Here is a 21,038-nt window from a genome sequence, read left to right as displayed (position 1 = left end):
CACTTGTAAAAGCTCTGGGGCCCTTGCAAGCTGATACCTCTTTCCAGAACACATGCAAACAGAGACAAGGGCAACTCCAAAGTGGAGCCAATGCCAACACATGTGGGACTGCCGTATCCCAGAGTAGATGGTGTGAATGTGTGTCACTGAAGTCATATGGGGCAATGGCGAAACACAAGATGGTGTTCAGGCATGTGCCAGGTGGAAGGGGGGCACAAGTGACCTTTCCATCAATGCCAAGGAAAATCAAAGAACACCTGGATCCAGGAGGGGGCCAAAACATTCAGGGAGTCAGTCCACCCAGGAGCAGAGGAGAGAATGTTTCTCGAGAATGAGACTGGAAGTGCAGAGGAAATGCAACACCACCTGTCCCAGAAGACTAGGCCTGTCACAGTGGCCTACTGCTCATTCTAGGCAATCCACCCACTGATGAGGTGAAACACGGAGACCAAGGTAGCTTGCCTGTGTGAGACACCTATGGAAGTCAAGCTCTCCAGGGTCATCCAACCAGCCCAATCCAGCATAAACAGGTTGGGAGAGAGAAACAATCATGACATGGATGTCCACCAACTGTCTCCCTGATGGACAGGGAAGTGAGCTTTGTTGAAGACATTCAGCCAGATCAAGAGGCATCTAGGCCTCTCAGAAACAGGGGAGACAGAGTAACAGGGTGGCCAGAGCAGAGGTCAGAGCCCAGGGAGGATACAGCACCGTGCCACTGCCATGGACATAAGGGAAGAGGTGCCAAATGGGTGACTTGTCCAGAGAGGCCAGCGTCACAGGGACAGGGATTGCTGCCATCTCCCATTCCCGGCTTCCTCTTCAAGACTGTATCATGGTATGGCTTCATTTCTCAGAGAAGAGCCGTGAAAAGATACAGCCATCTTCTCTGACGTGGGTCTGCTCCTCTCCTGCAGGACAATGAGCTCCTGTGGGGCCTTTGTCCTAGGCTGGAGTGTCATCATCTTGATCCTGGAAAAGAAGCTGCTAAGGATGGGGATGATAGTCCAATTGCTCCGGGACAAATGCATCTCCTCATGTGTCCAGGACTTCACAAACCTAAAGTGGAAGGGCCAGGAAAATGATTGACAACCGGTCACATGAACCAGGCAGAGACGCAGAAAGAGGTTCACCAAAAACCGGCCGACATGGAAGAAATCGCTTTCTGGCACACAGGGCACATTTGTCCAAAGACACACACGCACAAGGGCACACCCACACACACATACAAACCGACAGAGAGAGGGAAAAAAACTGACAGAGTGACAGACAGCGAGAGAGGAGAGAATGGGAGTCACCCCCCCCACACGCACACACAGACACATACACAGTCAGAGCAGTGGCACGGAAACACCTCCTCCTCAGCCCACAGGCAGCCCCTGAGGCTGCGGGGTTCTGCTCTCAACGAGAACGACTGTTGGGTGAGAGAGTAGCCCAAGAGCACGCAGTCCGACTTGTCCTAGAGATCATGGGGGCACAACTTTTGGGGAGACTCACCCGAACACCGTCCGGGCAGGCCTGAGGTTAGTCTGTCGCGGTGTTTCCCCTGGACTCCGCCGAGGGTTTCTTCATCCTGGTCGGCCCTTTGCGAGTCCTGGCATCCGGAGACATTCCTGTCGACCCCGTGGAGAGGTCAGGCTGGAGCCTTGGAGCCCCGACACCCAAACACTGCCATGGAGGTCTCCTGCTTTGCCAAGCCTCGGGGACTGGTTTCTGACAACCGTGGGAATCACTGTGATAGCAGAAGCAGCTGGTGCTTCACACATGCGCATTGGCGGGGCTGACTGAGGCTCCGCTCCTGGGGATCAGGCTGCGTCCCCTTGAAACAATGGCGGCTGTGCGACTGCAGGGGCGCTCCTGCTGCAGCCTCAGCCACCGCTGGATCCGGGATCCAGTAGGGGGCGGCGTGAGAGAGGAGGCCGCAAGTGAATAGCGCCAAACCCTCAGGAGTCCTGTCTTCAGGACTTCCTTCAGCCGACTTCCACCAGTGGAGAGGGAGCTCAAGGGCACCTACTGGGGTCTCAGGACTCCTCTTCAGGTCTGATCTTGGACCCACCCGGTGAGAAAGGAGGGGGAGCTTCAGGGCGCCTGCTGGGGATCCTTCAGATCCGATTATGGACCCCTCCGGGTGCGAAAGGATGGGCTCACCACATCTGGTGAGGCAGGCAGGGCCTCGCTGCAGCACAGAATGACCCCATGGGCCTCAAGGCGTGGTGTCAGCTGAAAATTCACTGATCCGTGAGCCCTCTGGCTCCCTTCTCCTTTGAAAGAGCAGTGGCCTGCCCCGCATCTAAAAGTCCTGGAGCTTCTGCAAGCCGACACCGTTTTACAGAACCCGTGCAAGCACGGACAGGGGGGAATCCGAGGTGGAGACAATGCGACCACGCGTGGCACTGGCGTATCTCAGTGCAGGTGGTGTGAATGTGTGTCACCGGAGTCATCTGGGGCGATGGTGAAACAAACAGTGGTGTCCAGGCATGTGCCCAATGGAAGGGGTGAAAAAGTGACCTTTCCATCAATGCCAAGGAAAATCAAAGAACACCTGGGAACCAGGAGGTGGCCTGTGCCTGAGTCCAAGCCACATTTTGAAACATCTGCCAGAGGAGCAAAGAGGTTTCTGCAACATTCACCCCACCCCCAACCCTCCACCGTCCAGGTAGCCCTGATGCAACCTCCCCTGCCCCCAGCCCCAGCCCCAGCCCCAGCCTAGTCGTTTTGGCTCCGTGACGTTCGATACGGCCAAAAGATCCAGGGAGTCCTTCCACCCAGGAGCAGAGGAGAGAATGTCCCTCAAGTATGAGACAGGAAGTGCAGAGGAAATGCGACACCACCTGTCCTAGAAGCAAGGCCAGTCATGGTCGCCTAGCGCTCATTCTAGGCAATCCACCCACCCATGAGGGGAAACATGCAGAGCAAGGAAGCTTCTTTGTCTGAGACACATATGGAAGCCAAGAGCTCTAGGGTCATCAGACTTGCCCAGTCAAGCAGAAACAGGCTTGCAGAGAGAAACAATCACGACACAGGTCTCCAGGAAGTGTCTTCCTGACGGACTGGGAAGTCATCTTTGTTGAAGACATTCAGCCAGAGTGAGAGGCATCCAGGCCCCTGAGAAACAGGGGAGACAGAGCAAGAGGGAGGCCAGAGCAGAGGCCAGAGTCCAGGAGGATACAGCACCGTGCCACCGCCACGGGCATAAGGGGAGGGGTGCCACTAGGGTGGCTTGTCCACAGAGGCCAGCGTTCCAGTGACAGGGATTGTTGCCATCTCCCTTTAACGGCTTCCTCTTCCAGACTCTATCGTGATGTGGCTTCATTTCTCAGAGAAGAGCTGTGAAAAGATACAACCATCTTCTCTGACGTGGGTCCGCTCCTCTCCCGCAGGACAATGAGCTCCTGTGGGGATTTTGTCCTTGGCTGCAGTGTGGTCATCTTGATCCTAGAAAAGAGGCCGCTCAGGATGGGGATGAGATTTCAATTGCTCCGGGACCAACGCATCTCCTCACGTGGTCAAGGCCTTCACAGACCCAAAGTGGAACCGCGGCGAAAACGATTGACAACCAGCCACATGACCCAGGCAGAGACCTAAAAAGAGGCTCATGAAAGACAGGCCAAAAATCAAGAAGTCGCTTTTTGGCGCACAGGGCACATTCTTCCGAAGTCACTCGCAGATGGGAACACACACACACACAATGACAGAGAGAGAGAAAGAAGCCCAGAGAGTGAGAGACAGAGAGAAGAGAGAATGGGAGACACGCACACACACACACACACACGTACACACACACATACAGTCATACAGCAGTGGCACAGAAGCATACACCCCCATGCAACTCCTGAGGCTGCGGGGTTCTGCTCTCTGCGAGAACGACCCTTGGATGAGAAAGCAGCCTAGCGACACGCAGGCCGACCTGTCCTCGAGATCACGGGGACAGGACTTTTGGGGAGACTCACCCGAACACCGTCCTGGCAGGCCTGAGGCTGGGATGCCGCGCTGGTTCCCCAGGTCTCTGCCTGTGGTTTCGTCATCATGGTCGGCCCTTTGCGACTCCTGGCATCCGGAGATGTTCCTGTCGACCGCGTGGAGAGGTCAGGCCGCAGCCTCGGAGCCCCGACACCCAAGCACTGCCACGGAGGGATCCGGCTTTGCCAAGCCTGGGGGACTGGTTTCTAAGACAACCGTGGGAATCACTGAAGGCAGAAGCTGCTGGCGCCTCGCGCATGCGCATTGGCGGGGCCAACTCGCGCTGGGCTCCTGGCAGTCAGGCTGCGCCCCCTTGAAACAATGGAGGCTGCGAGGCGGCAGGCGCGCTCCTGGTGTAACCTCGGCCGCGGCTGGATCCGGGATCCAGTAGGGGGCATCGTGGGAGAGGGGTCCGCGGGTGACCTAGGGCCAAACCCTCAGGAGTCCTGTCTTCAGGACCTCCTTGAGCCAACTTCCACTAGTGAAGAGAGAGCTCTAGGGCTCCTGCTGGAGTCTCAGGACTCCTCTTTGGATCGGATCTTGGACCCCTCTGGGTGAGAAAGGATGGGCTCACCACATCCGCTGACCAGGCAGGGCCTCGCTGCAGCACAGAATGTTCCCATGGGCCTCAAGACTGTAGTGTCAGCCGAAAATTCACTGACCCATGAGCCCTCTGCCTCCCTCCTCCTTTGAAAGAGCAGTGGCCTGCCCCGCTTCTAAAAGCCCAGGGGCTCCTGCAAGCTGATACCACTTTCCAGGACACAGGCAAACAGGGACGGGGCTATTCCGGGGTGGAACCAAGGCGACCACGCATGGCAGTGGCGTATCCCAGAGCAGATGGTGTGGATGTGTGTCACTGAGGGCATATGGGGCGATGGCGAAACAACCAATGGTGTCCAGGCATGTACCCAGCTGAAGGGGGGTACAAGTGACCTTTCCATCAATGCCAAGCAAAATCAAAGAACACCTGGGATCCAGCAGGGGGCCAAAAGATTCAGGGAGTCAGTCTACCCAGGAGCAGAGGAGAGGACGTCCCTCAAGAATGAGATAGGAGATGCAGAGGAAATGCGACACCGCAGCTGTCACAGAAGACAAGGCCAGCCATGGTCGTTTACCGTTGCTTCTAGGCAATCCACCCACCCATGAGGTGAAACATGGAGACCAAGGTAGCTTCCCTGTCTGAGACACATATGGAAGCTAAGAGCTCCAGGGTCATCAAACCTGCCCAATCAAGCAGAAACAGGTTTGGAGAGAGACACAATCATGAAATGGATGTCCACCAACTGACTCCATGATGGACTGGGAAGTGATCTTTGTTGAAGACATTCAGCCAGACCTAGAAGCTTCTAGGCCTCTCAGAAACAAGGGAGACAGAGTAAGAGGGAGGACAGAGCAGGGGCCAGAGCCCAGGCAGGATACAGCACTGTGCCACTGCCACGGGCATAAGGGGAGGGATGCCAAACGGGTAACTTGTCCAGAGAGGCCACCATGACAGAGATTGTTGCCATCTCCCATTCCCGGCTTCCTCTTCAAGACTGTATCATGGTGTGGCTTCATTTCTCAGAGAAGAGCGGTGAAAAGATACAGCCATCTTCTTGGACGTGGGTCTGCTCCTCTCCTGCAGGAGAGTGAGCTCCTGTGGGGCTTTTATCCTTGGCTGGAGTGTGGTCATCTTGATCCTAGAAAAGAGGCCACTCAGGATGGGGATGAGATTTCAATTGCTCCAGGACCCACGCATCTCCTCACGTTGTAGAGGCCTTCACAAACCCAAAGTGGAACCGCCAGGAAAATGATTGACAACCGGCCACATGACCCAGGCAGAGATGCAGAAAGAGGCTCACCAAAGACCGGCCGACATGCAAGAAATCGCTTTCTGGCGCACAGGGCACATTCGTCCAAACACACACACGCACAATGGCACACACACACACATACACACACACACAAACTGACAGAGAGACGGAAAGAAATAGACAGAGAGTGACAGCGAGAGAGGAGAGAATGGGACACACACACACACACACACGCACACAGTCATACAGCGGTGTCACGGAAACACCCCCACCTCAGCCCTCAGGCAACCCCTGAGGCTGCCGGGTTCTGCTCTCCACGCGAATGACCCTCGGGTGAGAGAGCAGCCCACGGACACACAGGCAGACCTGTCATCCAGATTACGGGGGAATGACTTTTGGGGAGACTCACCCGAACACCATCCGGGAAGGCCTGAGGATGGGATGCCGCTCTGCTTCCCCGGACTCTGCCTGTGGTTTCGCCATCCTGGTTGGCCCATTTCAAGTCCTGGCATCCGGAGACGTTCCTGTGGACCCCGTGGAGAAGTCAGGCCGGAGCCTCGGAGCCCCGACACCGAAGCCCTGCCACGGAGGGCTCCTGCTTTGCCAAGCCTCAGGGAGTGGTTTCTACCACAACCCTGGGAATCGCTGTGACGGGGAGAAGCAGCTCGCTCCTCGCGCATGCGCATTTACTGAGCCGAGTCCCGTAGCTCCTGGAAGTCAGGCTGAGGTCCCTTTAAACAATGGCAGCTGCGCGGAGGCAGTGGGGCTGTTCTTTCTGTAGCAGCGGTGGCGGCTGGATACGGGGCCCAGTATGGGGCGGCGTGGGAGAGGGGACCGCGGACGTCCAGTACCAAACCGTGTCACCTGGAGTGACTGGCTCTCCAAGGGCCAGCTGGCCATCGTATCCTGGAGATGGTCAACAAAGCTTTGACCCTGACCAGAAAGGAAAATGCTGGCAGTGCCCTGGACTGAGGACAACCAGGACATATCACGCTTACCTGGGAAGGGCCCATACACAAAGGTTCCTGGAGAAGCACAGGGCCTGTCACCAAGATGACCAACATCTGGGGATTGTGACCCTGGGGACTGGCTATGTGAGTGTACTGTGTGAGCTGCCCCAAAATGCCACCCAGAAAGTGGAAATGGCCCTGGAAAGCTGTAGCAGGGAAACCCCTCACTGGTGAGTTATTCTCCACCTGCCTCCCTCTGTTCCTGGCAACCCTGCCCCATCTCGATTTTCAACCCCAGCTGTGTCTGCCTGGAGGGTGGCATGGCCAGCGTTAGTATTTCCTTCTACAGCTCAGTGATGGGCTCCAGCAGCCCTCACCATGCCTCAGAACCTGAGACCCTTAGGGAAGGACAGGACATGCTGCAAACACAAACCCGGTGAGAGAGGGTCCTCTGGCCACAGAGGTCACAGGTAGGGGTCTACAGACTCCAGTTCTCAGTTCCTGACCAGGTTTCAACCATCAGCATGCTCTTTAACCTTATTATTTCTTGTCATTCCCATCTGTGACATGGGGAAGGCACCCACCTCAGAGGTTTTGTGAGCAACAAATGAATACGATTAAAGTGCCTTTCCTGGTGCTACACATAAAGCCAGGCATGAGTCCTTGTGCAGCTGCCCCACACGTCCAGGTCCCATAGGCTAGCTCAGACCCCAACGTTGGGCCAGTTCTCAACAGATGCCTGGATGCCAGGCCCCCCTGGAGATACTGGGACCCTGGCCTGGGCCTGGACAGAAGGTCTTCCTGTGCCATTTGGAGACAACCGCATAGGTGAGGACTGGGGCCTATGTGGCCCTGTGAAGGGGTGTGCCCTAAGGCGGGGCTTGGGTGCCTCGCTGGGAGGGCACAGGATGGAAAGGCCGGCAGGTGAGACCCAAGGCCACTCTATACCACGTTTTGAACAAACCTGTCACTCTCCACCTGCAGACTCATCTCTGCATATTTAAGACACTATTGGGCCCTTAGTTAAAAAATGATATTTTGCTTGCACACTCAGCGTTCTCATCCAACATCAGTGGGGAATCAAAAATCTTTTATTTGGAAACAACAAGTAAGGGAAGCAATGTTGAAAATTTGTCATGGCTCCATAACCCACACCTCCTCTGGGGATTGATTATCTTCTTAAAATGCAACGTGTACTGTTAGTTTAAATCATCCCAACTGGATAACACTCTTTAAATCTTCAGTAAACCTTTGCGTTTAAACCACCTGCAGATGAGAGTAAATCTGTTAGGTGAGAGGAGAGTGAGCACTCAGTGGAGGTGAAATAAAATCAGGTAATAAGAACTTAGATTGTGGTCTCTTGACACCTCCCGCCCACCCCACCAGAATGTGGCAGCTGAACAAGAAGACATGGCAGGCCTGGCCACAGTGCCCAGTGGGGCTGCCCACCCCAGCTCTTAGGAAACTGGATACTTGGGGCCAGTGGCCCCCCAGGGCCTGTTGTCCACCTGGGTCCTAGGGGTAAACTTAAGACCTGTGTCCACCTGTGTCTTAGGAGTAGACCTAAGACCTGTATTTCCCCTGGGACCTGATGTCCACCTGAAGACTGGAGTTCACCTGTGCCCTACTGTCCAACTGGGGCCTGAGGTCACTAAGGTCGTAGGTATCCCTCTGAGGCCTGGTGCCCACTTGTCCCTGATTTCTACCTGGATCCTGGGTATCCACCTGGAGCCATATACCCTTCATAAGCCTGGTTACCTTCCTGGGGCCTGAGCATCAACTGGGGGCCTAATGTACACCTGGAGTTCAGTGTCCACCTGGGGCCAGAGTTCTATGAGGAGCCTGGTCTTTACCTCGGGCCTGTCTCTCTCTCTCTGTGTGTAATCTCACTTTCTATGAATAGTTTTGAAAAATAACTTTCTGGGTTTTTTTTTTGTTATTGCTCTTACACAGTTAAATTTACATAAATGGACACATTGATTTGTTTCTGTCTTCTCATTTTTTCTTATCACCTTGCTTCAGTTGCTTTATTATTTCTATTCATCACCACTTAAAGGGCCAATCACAGGATACCAAAAACGACTTTATAAGGAACGGTGGTAAAGAAACATTGATTAAAAAATATGAAAATCTGTAACATAAGTATAATTAAAAGTATAATTTTGAAATTTTAATTTAAACAAGTGGGATAGGGAAATAGGTAGAAAATTAATTTTAACTAGCTCTTTGGTAAGCCAGCACAATAATATTGAAAATCAAAAGTAAAAAAGCTGAAAAGGATGTAAATAACACGGTCAATATCTTTATCTAAAAGTATACAAATGTACATTTGTATTTCATCATGTTTTCAAATGTAGGTCATGAATTAGACAACAAATGAGTAATCAATGTATTCTAAATCGTCAATATCATATTGTATTCCTCAAAGCCAGCAATAATTAACATTTTCAGATATTTGGAAATCACTAAGACCATTATTAAGCAATCTTGAAGTTAGAGAGAAAACAATAGGTGAATTATGAAAACAATGTAGTATAATGATAAATACCTTTAGATATGTAAGTTTTTGAGAATGCATTTAAACAGAAATTGGAGGTATATTTCTAACTTTAAGTACATTTTTTAGAAAAAACTGAAAATCTAATAAAACAACTAAATCATCCATCTGAAAACCTAGAAAAAGCATACAAGTAAACAAAAATCATAACAAATTTAAGTAACATAAACTAAGAAATAACAGAAGACAAAATATTAAAATAAGAAAATAATTTTTGATATTAGTAGCAATACTAATTAAGAACATAAGGTATGCAGATGAAACAGAATTTTGAAAAAGCTATTACTAGAGATGTAACATAGATAAAAAATGTGGCCTTCAAATAGCAAGAAAAAATGTTTATCCTGGTTCCTTTCACAAATTCCTCCAAACTCTCAAAGATACACAGAAAGCAACAAATATGAACAAATGGAAAATAGAAAAGCACGACAAACCAGACCTGTTCATTTCACACACTCCTATTAGGTTGGTGTAAAAGTTATTGCAGTTTTTGCCATTAAAAGTAATGTCAAAAACAGCAATAATTTTCACGCCAACCTAATAACAATCTTTTGTTTATAATTTGCCTTTTTCTGCATATGGGACTAATCCAAGTATTTAGTTTCCATATGGGCATTATGATCGGCATGGGTTTGTGGGTGGTGGATATATAGTGTTGGCACAATTTGCTATGTAGGGTTTGCTCTTAGACATCCAGATAGAGTTACCAGGCAGTAGCCTATCTATTCTCTGAGTCTGGAGGTCTGAGAACAGGGTGGGTAGGAGAATATAGTGAGAACTCTGTGAGGAATTAGAGATATGGGGGTTACACTCTTGACCTACGTGTAGCCAGCAAGCCCTATTCAATGTGCTGAGTTTAGAGAAAGGCTCAGACAAGGGCCTAGAGCATGGGCAGGAGAATCTGCAAGCTTCCCAGGGTTCTGCCTGGGCCAGGGCCATGCCCAGCACAGCCTTGAAAGGACAGAACTGGGGTCCTGCAGTCCACCTCTGTGGGCACCTGGAATTACGACCATCCCACCTGCCCTAGTGTAGACAGGGGCTACAGGAGATGAAGCCTCCGTTTTCTCCTGTATATAATGTGAGGTGCTTAGAGCATGAAACCGTAGGGTTTCACATGCTCTGATAGTGCTTGTTGACCTTGGTTTTTTATGAATGACCCCGTGTTTGCTGAGACACTTGAAAAAAGCTATTCACTCTGGGGGTCCTTCAGAGCAGAGAGAGGCTTGGTGGTTCGGGTGGATGAGGATTTGGGATAGGACAGAATGTGCCCAGGCACTGGACCCTGTGTCAAAAGTCCCGGAACACGATCAAACCTCATTTGGAAGTTGGGGGAAATTGCTGCCCTGGCTGTGGTGAGGACGCCTCGAGAGTGAACTGCACATCCCAGGAACTGGAGGCAAAGAAGGGACAAAAGAGACTGCTGAGGTCCTTCTTGCTGCCCTTGGAGCCTGCAGATCCTGCTCCTTTGCCTCCTGGGACCCTAGAGAGCCACTGACTTGAGGAATCCTAAATGCAGGTCCCTGTTTTGTTCTGTGATGCTCCTGCCTGAGGCTGCAGTGCTGACGCTCGCTACGGGGTGGGTGGGAGGACAGTGTTCTGTGTTCCTGGTGCCCACTGAGCTGTTCTCATGCATCTGGAGCCAGGGGAGAGTCATGCTGAGGTCATGCAGTTCCTGTTCTTATGAATGATCTCCACATTATGAGGTGGCCAGAAGCAAGAAGAGGCATTTGACATCCTCCCATTTATTCACTCAGCAACTCTGCCCTTAGCATTAGTCCTGTGTGCCAGGTGCCCTGGTGGGCCCAGCATACGGTACTGAAAATGTCCACGTGGTCCCTACCCCCAGGGGCCACAGTCTGAGGACAGGTAGACATCAAGCCCCAAGTTGATACCTAGGTGTCCGGTGGACATCACGCCCCAGATGGACACCCTGGCCAGAGGTACACTTCAGGTCCCAAATGGAAATTCAGCCATAGGTGGATATCTGGCCGCAGGTGGATAGCCAGTCCCAGGTGGACATCAGGCTCCAGGTTGACATCAGTCCCCAAGAGGATATCTAGGCCCCAGGTGGATGCCCATTGCATACTTGTAAATTGTCAAGACTGTTTTTTTTTTTAAAGCAAGTGAGAGCTATCATAAAACATGATAACTTTTAGTAGATTTTGAATATTCCTAAACTCCATGAGAAATCATAATAAATATTTTAAAAATCAGCGTGTATATGGAATGAGTATTTTTAAATGTATCTTTCATGTTAAAAGATTTAGAATAAAATGTTACAAAAGTTATCTGTGTTATTCATAGAAAATGTAGACAATGAAAAGAATCAGAGACTAAAAATACCTATATTCTTGGCTATGAGATAATCGCTGCTATGGCACATTCCTTCTAACCTTATTGCCATAGATTTTTTATACCTAATATTGATTTTATGCCACACATTTCATTACATATGCAATGGAGTATTACTTATTCATTACTAAATCACAAAGAGTTTGATTGATTGTGTGTATATTTAAAAAGGCAAAGGAGAGAGATAAATTTACATAATTCAGGTTTTTCCACTTAGCATTTTATCAATAAACATATGTGGTTGAGAGCATATGCATGAGAGATTTGGTTCTGCATTTATTTCGGATGGTCTCATGTCCTATGTGCTTATCACTAAATATGATTCTATTGTAAACTATATGCATTTATTTTTACATATGTCCTTAAAGGAACAAAAACATTTACCTTTGATGTTAAAGCAAATAAACAACAACAATCTGTTCTAATGCCAGAGGAACAGCAAACTGAGGGTGATTGTAAAATTATATATATGAATACATCACTTTAGAGGCCACTTAATTTTTTTCCAAGGGGATCTTTGACTATATGTCATTTGTATTTTATTTAATGATTTTATAATTTAACCCCTAAATTATAAATCTAGAATTTAGAAAGTATATTTCCTTGCTGGATTACATTTTTGGAAATATTATTTTATATGTGTACAAATATTACAAGTCATTGTAGACACTGGAAAAGTATATTATTATTTAAAGGCAATAAAGATTCTACAATAAACTGGTATACCAAATAAAATTGTTGGTGCATTTTTTCCAGTAGATTTTGTACATATTACATATTTAACCTTTTTTATTCAGCACATAATTTTTGAGTATTTACTAAGTGTCTGCATTACGAACTGTGTTTAAAGAGTGAAATAACAGACATGGCCTCGAACATTAAAAATTAAAGTTAGGTCCCCTATTTATATATTTAAAAATGGTAATTATGAAAACTTGTTGAGATTTTTACCTAGATAACATTACAATAATACGCTTGATGTTAATATTTGCAAGTGAGCAAAAAAGAAAATAAAAAGATGGTTTAATTCATTCAATGTACACTTTAAAATTGCAGAAAATAGTCAAGTTTCTTTGCTTTGCAATTGAATGTCTATGTGTTTTTCTCTACAACTTGGCTTTTGTGGAGTGAGAGAAACAATTATTCTTCCAGCCCAATAAAGGCAGAAGAGTAACAATAAATCTAATATTTTAAATGCTGATCAAAAGATAGTAAACATATTATTTCAGAATACTGAGATCAATAAGTTGATCTACAAAAAAAGCCAAACTGACAGTATAACTGAATAAGAAAAGGCCCAAAAGAGACAAAATACTTTTTGTTTTGTTACCTCGGTATGACACAACTTACCCTAACTATAAAGACCCTACATTTCACTTTTAGCATTTTTATTTCTCTAAGAATAAAATGTGTATGAGGAATTTATAAAAAAAATTGACACTATAGGTTAATACTGCAATGAGCACTTTTCGAGAAAAGACTTTTTTACTCTCTTACCAACATGATGTTAGCAGTATTTATTTTCTCCAGAAATAATGCGGCAATAAAAATATCAGTATGTGTGTAAAATTAGTGTAGTTTCTTAAAGAAATGAGTTAGACCACAGGCTAATTATGTGTATTTCACTGGTATTTGAATGCCTACAATCATATTCTTTATAAGGCACAGAGAAGATTTTCCAAAAAAACAAATATGAGAACCTGAAAAGTAATTACCACTTGGTAGTGACAATATGGATAGGGTGAAGGGCATCATCAGGAAGCAATGAAAAAGATACATTTGCAGTTAAATTTGAAAACCATGATGTTTAACACATATGGTAATAAAAAATACTTTCTCCTGTTTCAAAATTATTATAGACTTCAAGATAGAAGCTAAAATATCTAGGGATAATGATATGGTTAACCACAAATTAAAAATTAAAGGATATTTTGAGTATTATAAGTTAAGAATGAGATCTTATTACCCAATGAAAAGGGAATAATTCATTATGCTCCATATCCATTGAATTAAAAGGCCCCATAACCTGGGTAATTTAAAAGTTTAATTTGATTTAAAAGTCTTGTTTTGTTCATCAAGCTGAAGGGTTTGCTCTCAGCAATATTCTAGGATTGCATATCCCCAACTCTGTATGAAGTATACAAAGAATGTTATAAGGGCCACAATCTAAATGTTATTATGTAAATAATTTAGTACCATTTCATTTGCCTTTGTAGATTTAAATATGTAAATGGCTTTCTCATATTAGGAAACATCATTTTTCAAAACCCAGATAAACATAATATATTGCAGGAGAATAATTATTTATTTATTTAAAAAGAAATGCTGGATGCTAAGTCCAAAAGACATAAATTATTTTATACTAATAACTACTAACATTTTATTCATTAACACATAAAGGTCAAAGATTTTAAAATAATCTTTAAATGATTAGCAACATGTTGATCTTTTTCTTTTTTCATAAACCTTTTTGAGTCTTACAAATACTAAATTATACAAGCAATATTAAATATTAAATTCAATAAACTTGAATTAAAATATTCAAATTTACTAGAATATGGACATTGGAAAAATGAAAATAAACAGAAGCATAAAGCAGCATATGTAAAATTAAGAAAGCTACTGAGAGTGTTTAAACTACATATTCATCTGTAGTCTAACTTCTGCCATAAATAAGGTGTCTTCTCAGTAAAACACAAACTGTTCATGAAGGGAAAAAGCATGTTGTATTAGGGAATATTCAACATAATTTTTTTAGTACTAACTTGTGCCTTGAATTTTATTTGATTTTGTGTTATGAACTTATGCACTTGATAATTTCTTTTTTCTTAAAAAAATGTATTTACAACTCTATTCAAAAGTAGTTTTTTTTTTGTTTTTTTTTTTTTTTTAGACAGAGTTTCGCTCTTATCACCTAGGATGGAGTGCAATGGTGTGATCTTGGCTCACAGCAACCTTTGCCTCCCTGATTCAGGCGATTCTCTTGCCTCAGCCTCCTGAGTAGCTAGGACTACAAGCATGCACCAACATGCCTGGCTAATTTTGTTTTTAATAGAAATGGGGTTTTGCCATGTTGGCCAGGCTAGTCTCGAACTCCTGACCTCAGGTAATCCACCCACCTTGGCCTCCCAAAGTGCTGGGATTACAGGCAAGAGCCACCATGTCCAGCCTCAAAAGCAGTTTTTAAAAGCAAACACAATATAACACCAAAGTTGATGAATCTATGCTCACTGAATTTTGCCAGGTTTAAAAAATTATTTACAGAATACTGCATCAAAAATAAGGCAATAACCCAAAATATACCATTAAAGATGTATTCACTCCTACAACTAGAAAGAACTAATCTATCTGGTAGCAAATAATACTTCATTCAGTTTCAGCATGTCTGAAATCTTTTTTTTTTTTTTTTTTTTTGAGACGGAGTCATGCTCTGTCACCCAGGCTGGAGTGCAGTGGCGCGATCTCAGCTCACTGCAAGTTCTGCCTCCTGGGTTCAGACATTCTCCTGCCTCAGCCTCCCACATAGCTGGATTACAGGTGCCCGCCACCACACCTGGCTACTTTTTTTGTATTTTTGGTAGAGATGGGGTTTCACTGTGTTAGCTAGGATGGTCTCGATCCCCTGATCTCGTGATCTACCCACCTTGGCCTCCCAAAGTGCTGGAATTACAGGCGTGAGTCACCAAGCTCGGCCTCAGCATGTCTGAAATCTTTAAGGAAAAAAGTGATAAAACGTGACCCTCATTCTTCATTACACTCTTAGAACACTTGAGGGAAAATAATTTCCAAAGCACAAATTGGTAAAGAGGTGTAATCTTTCAAAAAGATATTCAGTGTTCAAAATCCAAGAATGCAATATCAGGCTGGGCGCAGTGGCTTATGCCTGTAATCCCAGTACTTTGGGAGGCCAAGGTGGGTCAATCACCTGAGATCAGGAGTTTGAGACCAGCCTGGACAACATGGTGAAACCCCGACCCTACTAAAAATACAAAAATTAATGAGGCGTGGTGGTGTGCACCTGTAGTCCTAGCTGCCTGGGGAGCTGAGGCAGGAGAATTGCTTGAACCTGGGAGTTGGAGGTTGCAGTGAACCAAGATCATGCCACTGCACTCCAGCCTGGGTGACAGAATGAGATTCCATCTCAGAAAAAAAAAAGAATGTAGTATCGGTATACACAGCTAATATACTGAATGAAAGAAATAGAATAATTTGAAGAGCTATCTTGATGAAAAAGGAGTCATGATGAAAGTTGTATTCATGTCTCTGAATGAAGGAAATTGCAATGTGAGAAATTAGTACTATGACTACTATACTAAAAGCTTATTGCTAACATGTGTTGAGTTATTAACGTGTGTTAGGCAGAGTACCATACAATTTAAATGTGTTATCTCATTTATTGTAGGTAAAATGTAATTTTGAACTCTGGGATTATAAATGAATTAACTGGAATAAACTTCTATTTAAGTGGTCATCTATAAATTGGTATCTAGGAACAGGGTGATACAGTGCCCAAGTTTTCTAAGTATTCTTACTAACAGTTGTTTTTCTTGGATATTGCTCTTTTTTGGTCTTTGATTTTTTTTATTTTAGAAAACTAATAAATTCACTCTTCTTGGTACTGACACTTGGGTTTCATAGAAGAAAAAGTAGTTAAATTCTGTACCTTTAATTTTATTTCATTTTTTCTCTTTTAAAATTATTTTTAATTGGCATGTAATAATTGTACAGGTTTATGGGTTACAGAGTGATATTTTGATATATTTATGCAATGTGTAATGATCAAGTCAGTCATTAGAATATCCATTACCTAAATCATTTATTATTTCTTTGCAGGAGAATATTAAAAATCTTTTCTTCTAGTTATTTGAAAACACACAATAAATTCCCTTTAACTACAGTCACCCTGCAGTGCGGTAGAGAACTATAACCTATTCCTTCTCTCCAGCTGTAATTTTGTATGTGTTAACCAAATTTTTCTTATACTCCCCTTTCTCTTTCCTGTATATGGTAACCAATACTCTACTATCTAAGCTTCCATACGTGAGAACATGTAGTTATGTGCTGTTTATTTCTCTCTTTTTTTTTTTTTTTTTTTGAGACAGAGTCTTGCTCTTTCTCCCAGGCCAGACTGCAGTGGCGCTATCTTGGCTCACTGCAAGCTCCGCCTCCCGGGTTCACACCATTCTCCTGCCTGAGCCTCCCGAGTAGCTGGGACTACAGGTGCCTGCCACCTCGCCCAGCTAATTTTTTTTTGTATTTGCAGTAGAGACGGGGTTTCACTGTGTTAGCCAGGATGGTCTCGATCTCCTGACCTCGTGATCCGCCTGTCTTGGCCTCCCAAAGTGCTGGGATTACAGGCATGAGTCCCCGCTCCTGGCCTGTGGTGTTTATTTTTCTATGCCAGGCTTATTTCACCTAAGCTAATGCCCTCCAGTTGCATTCATGTTGCCACAAATGACAGGATTTTGTTCTTTATTATAACTCAATAGTATTCCATTATATAGGTATGTTACATTTTCTTTATTCATTCATCTGTTGATGGACACTTATGTTGATTCTATATCTTGGCTATTGTGAATAGTGCTGTAATAAACATGGGGGTGCAGGTAACCCTTTGATATATTGATTTTCTTTCCTTTGGATATATATTGAAAACCATACGATTAAATCAATAAACACAATGAAAGCATCTGGCAAAATTAAACATTCTTACGTGACAAAAGCCTCTCAACAATTTAGTATAGAAAACATATGCTTCAACACAAAAGGGCATAAAGACAAACCCACAGCTAAGATCATACTGAATATGGAAAAGGTGAAAAATGAAAACTGGAGCAAGAAAAGGAGGCCCACTTTCACCACTCATATTTCACATACTGAAAGTCTTAGCCAGGGCAATTCAGTTAGAGAAAGAAATAAAGGGTGTCTGAATTGGAAAGGAGACAGTCAAATTGTCCCTGTTTGCAATGTGATTTCATACACAGAAAAAACTAGACTCTACCAAAAACTTCTTAGAGTGATAAATGAATTTAATAAATTTAATAAAGTTGCAGGATATAAAATCAACATACAAAAAACAGTAGCATTTCTATATGTTGCTAGTAAACTAGCTGAAAAAAAATTAAGGAAGCTATTTCTTTTACAATAGCTACAAAAATGTAGCTATTGTAGAAATAAACTTAACCGAGGAAGTAAAAGATTTCTACAACAAAAATTACAAACATCAATGAAAGAAATTAAAGAAAACACAGAAAAGGAAAGACATCCAGGTTTATGGACTGAAATAATTAATATTCTAAAATGACTCACTATCCTACGTGATTTACAAATTCAGTATAATCACTAGCTTGTATTTTCAAAAGCACCTTAGCTGCATATTCTTAAGTCATTCAAATGACAATGCCTGGATTTAAGTGTAAGAGGTATTTTTATATCTATTTTATATTGGGCACAATATAGTGTGCTCGACCTCAACTTTGCTCAAAGATTGGAGCAGGTGCTGACAGCGAGGAGAACCCAGACAGTGGGCGCAGGCACTTCTGAGCCTGTGGGGTCACGGGGGCCCTCCCAGGCACCAAGAGTGCAGAGTGCCTGGGTCTGCAGCCGTGGCTTGAAAGGCTCCAGCTGTACCTGGGAGGGTGGGGCTCCTGCCTTCTCCTGGCTCCCAAGAGCACAGGACTGCCTGAGTCGCAGACCCTCCTTGGGCAGCTGCAGTTGCGCCTGGGGAGTTACTGCCCTGGCAATTTGGAAGGGGCTGGGCTCCCACTTGTCCCCAGCTCCCACTGGCTCCATAGAGTGTGCAGCCCTGGCCATGACTCCTCTCTGCGTTTTCCCTGCAGTAGTGCACGGGCGAGGTGCAGGTGGCATGGGGGCCCTGGCTAATGCCGCACAAATGAACCTGATGCTCCTGGGGCCAATCCTGCAAGACCCGGCTGCCAGCGCTGATGGGCTCCCAGATGTGGTGGGAAGCGAAGTTGAGGCCACCATGGAGGGTCTGCACCTGGGAGTGGGTCCTGCCCAGCCATTAGGGGGCGGTGCAGTCAGATGCCTTGAGGACACAGGGAACGGGGACCTACCACCGCCACTGCTGCTCCTGCTGCTGCTCCTGACAACACTGCCCGTGCGGCCCAAGTGCTACTGACATGATGGCAACTGCCACTCCAGATGGCCAGCCGCTCCCATCAATAGTGTCCATATCTGGGAAGAAAAGTCAGGAAATAAATTATTGGTCAATAAAAATAATAGCAATAATAGTCCATGTTAAATTGACTGATCAACAGTGTTTGCTTTTGTTTAGGATTTTATTTTTTGCTTCATATTTATTAAACACATTTTATTTTATTGAGAACAAAATGTTAGATTTTTGGAAATTCATTTAGTACTTGTAAGTGTACTCTAGCAATGAAATTCTTAGCCAAACAGTTTAGACTCTAGTTTATATTTTATTGGTCAGAAATATTGTGTAATTTTAAAAATCTTGGTATATGTCTACATATGTTTAGTTGCAATTTAACTTTACCTACAGTCAGGTTTAATAGCTATCCTTTTGTGAAAGGATGATATCTTACCCTTTGTAGATCCACAGTGCCTATCAACAATGTTTACTTGCAACATGTTGACAACTAACAGAAGCAAGGTATTAATTTGCTAATAACTTATTATCCTGGGGGACAGTACTATTCATTCCCAGGCACTTAAATTTCTACCAAGACACATTTATATATAGCTGGAAAGAAATTAAAGAAAGCACAAAAAAGGAAAGACATCCAGGACTGTATTATTTTAATTAATTAATTATTAAATTAACGTTTCAATTATCTTGAGTACTTTCTCATATGAGATTTGTCTGGAATAGTAACATACCAGGACTTCTGCTTTGGAATTTCCTTTTTTCTGAATTTCTTTTTTTTGTGTGACAACTTAGCATTTTTTTTATATCTTTCTAAGTTGATACTGTTTTATTATTTCCTTCAAGAATTGAGAATGTACTTACACATTGAGCATACGAAATTTCCCATTATATCAAATCTTTATTTATTACAAAATTCAAATAAGCTAATAGATCCTAATGTTGCCATTGTTTGCATTTTCCTCTAGCCTAAAATTATTTTTATTTCAATTTTTGGAAAATTATAACTCTTGTTTAATATCATCTCCCAACTCAAAACCAGATAAATAAAGCAATAAAGAAAACAGAGGCCAGGCACAGTGGCTCATGCCTGTAATCCCAGCACTTTGGGAGACCAGGAATAGTTGATCACTTGAGCCCAGGAGTTCAAGACCAGCCTGAGTAATATAACAAAACCCTATCTCTACTAAAAACACAAAAATTAGCCACGTGTGCTGGTGCATGCCTGTAGTCCCAGCTACTTGGGAGGCTGAGGGACAAGAATCACTTGAACTTGGGAGGCAAAGGTTACAGTGAGTGGAGCTGGTGCCACTGTCCTCCAGCTTGGGTGGCAGAGCCAGACCTTTTCTCTGAAAAAAAAAAAAAGAAAAGAGAAAAAAATGTTTCCTAATTAGTAAAGATAGTTTATAGACAAGATCAATAATAAACAAGATGTTTATAATCAAGATCATCAATAAACAAGATGTTTATGAACAGCCACAATTGCATAAGTTGGAAAACAATCATTTAGGTAAAGTTCTGGTGGTGTTGTATGTGCCTGTATGTGTGATAACATTTATCTATTAATCTTAATGTCATGCAAGGACAGTATCTTGATTTCTGCACTCCAAATTATTTCTTATTAGTAAATAAAAAATAAGTTTATCAGCTAGCAAATATTGCTTAAGAACTTGAAACACAAAAACATTGATATTATATGTATATATTTGTCAACACATAAAATATTCTGCATTTGTCATTTGCTCAAGTCTGAATGCTTTGGTTAGAAAAAAAGCTTCTAAATTTTATTTCTAGAAGATCACAATCTAAATTTCATATTCCCAAAGTTAATAAACAAATATAGTTGATAATTTTTCACAGTTGAAAGATAGGCATTATGATATATAAAATAGAAAAAAGTGAAGATTTATGTGGTTTAGCTGAGTCAATGAGTCAAAAATGTGGAATGCTGAAAAAAATAATGAAATATTTTATCCCATTCATAGAAGCACTTCTTCAAATTATAATTTTCAGAGATGATCATAGTACATTCAAAATTAATTTTTAAATTTTGGTAACTGCTTTAATAAGGATGATTGAGAAACTGCAGTGTATTAAGAATATAATAGTAGGGAACTAGGAACATCAGCCCTGACTCAGATTTCACCCGTAACTACTGAAAATGATAAAGAGAGGTTGGGGTGACATGATTCATATATTTGAATGTCTATCATGCTGAAAATTTCATTTTATTTTAATTTCTTAATTGAAGGATAAAATTTTATGTATTTATTTTGTACAACATGATATTTTGAGGT

The 21,038-nt window shown here is 43.9% G+C and overlaps 1 protein-coding gene across 3 annotated transcripts in view; it reads right to left on the bottom strand.

Moving 5' to 3' along the window:
- Window positions 1-5,235: 5,235 nt before the first annotated feature.
- Window positions 5,236-21,038, bottom strand: part of LOC129017160 (uncharacterized) — a 34,174-nt gene continuing 18,371 nt past the window's right edge. Inside the window, exons 3-5 of one of the 3 annotated variants that reach the window (XM_054457371.2) lie at window positions 18,689-18,809; window positions 6,163-6,277; window positions 5,236-5,639 (exon numbers count right to left, since the gene is read on the bottom strand). In XM_054457371.2, the coding sequence (XP_054313346.1) occupies window positions 5,514-5,639; window positions 6,163-6,277; window positions 18,689-18,807 (360 nt within the window). In that variant the 5' untranslated portion in view covers window positions 18,808-18,809 and the 3' untranslated portion in view covers window positions 5,236-5,513. Of the gene's footprint in view, window positions 5,640-6,162; window positions 6,278-7,754; window positions 7,970-16,304; window positions 18,810-21,038 lie in introns of those variants that run through there. The other 2 variants (XR_008495017.2, XR_008495019.2) reach the window with 2 other exon arrangements.

Source organism: Pongo pygmaeus, chromosome 19 (genome assembly GCF_028885625.2).
Source record: "Pongo pygmaeus isolate AG05252 chromosome 19, NHGRI_mPonPyg2-v2.0_pri, whole genome shotgun sequence".
NCBI classification, from domain to species: Eukaryota; Metazoa; Chordata; class Mammalia; order Primates; family Hominidae; genus Pongo; species Pongo pygmaeus.
The sequence above is the reverse complement of the archived record's forward strand: the minus strand, read 5'-3'. Positions and strand labels throughout refer to the sequence as shown.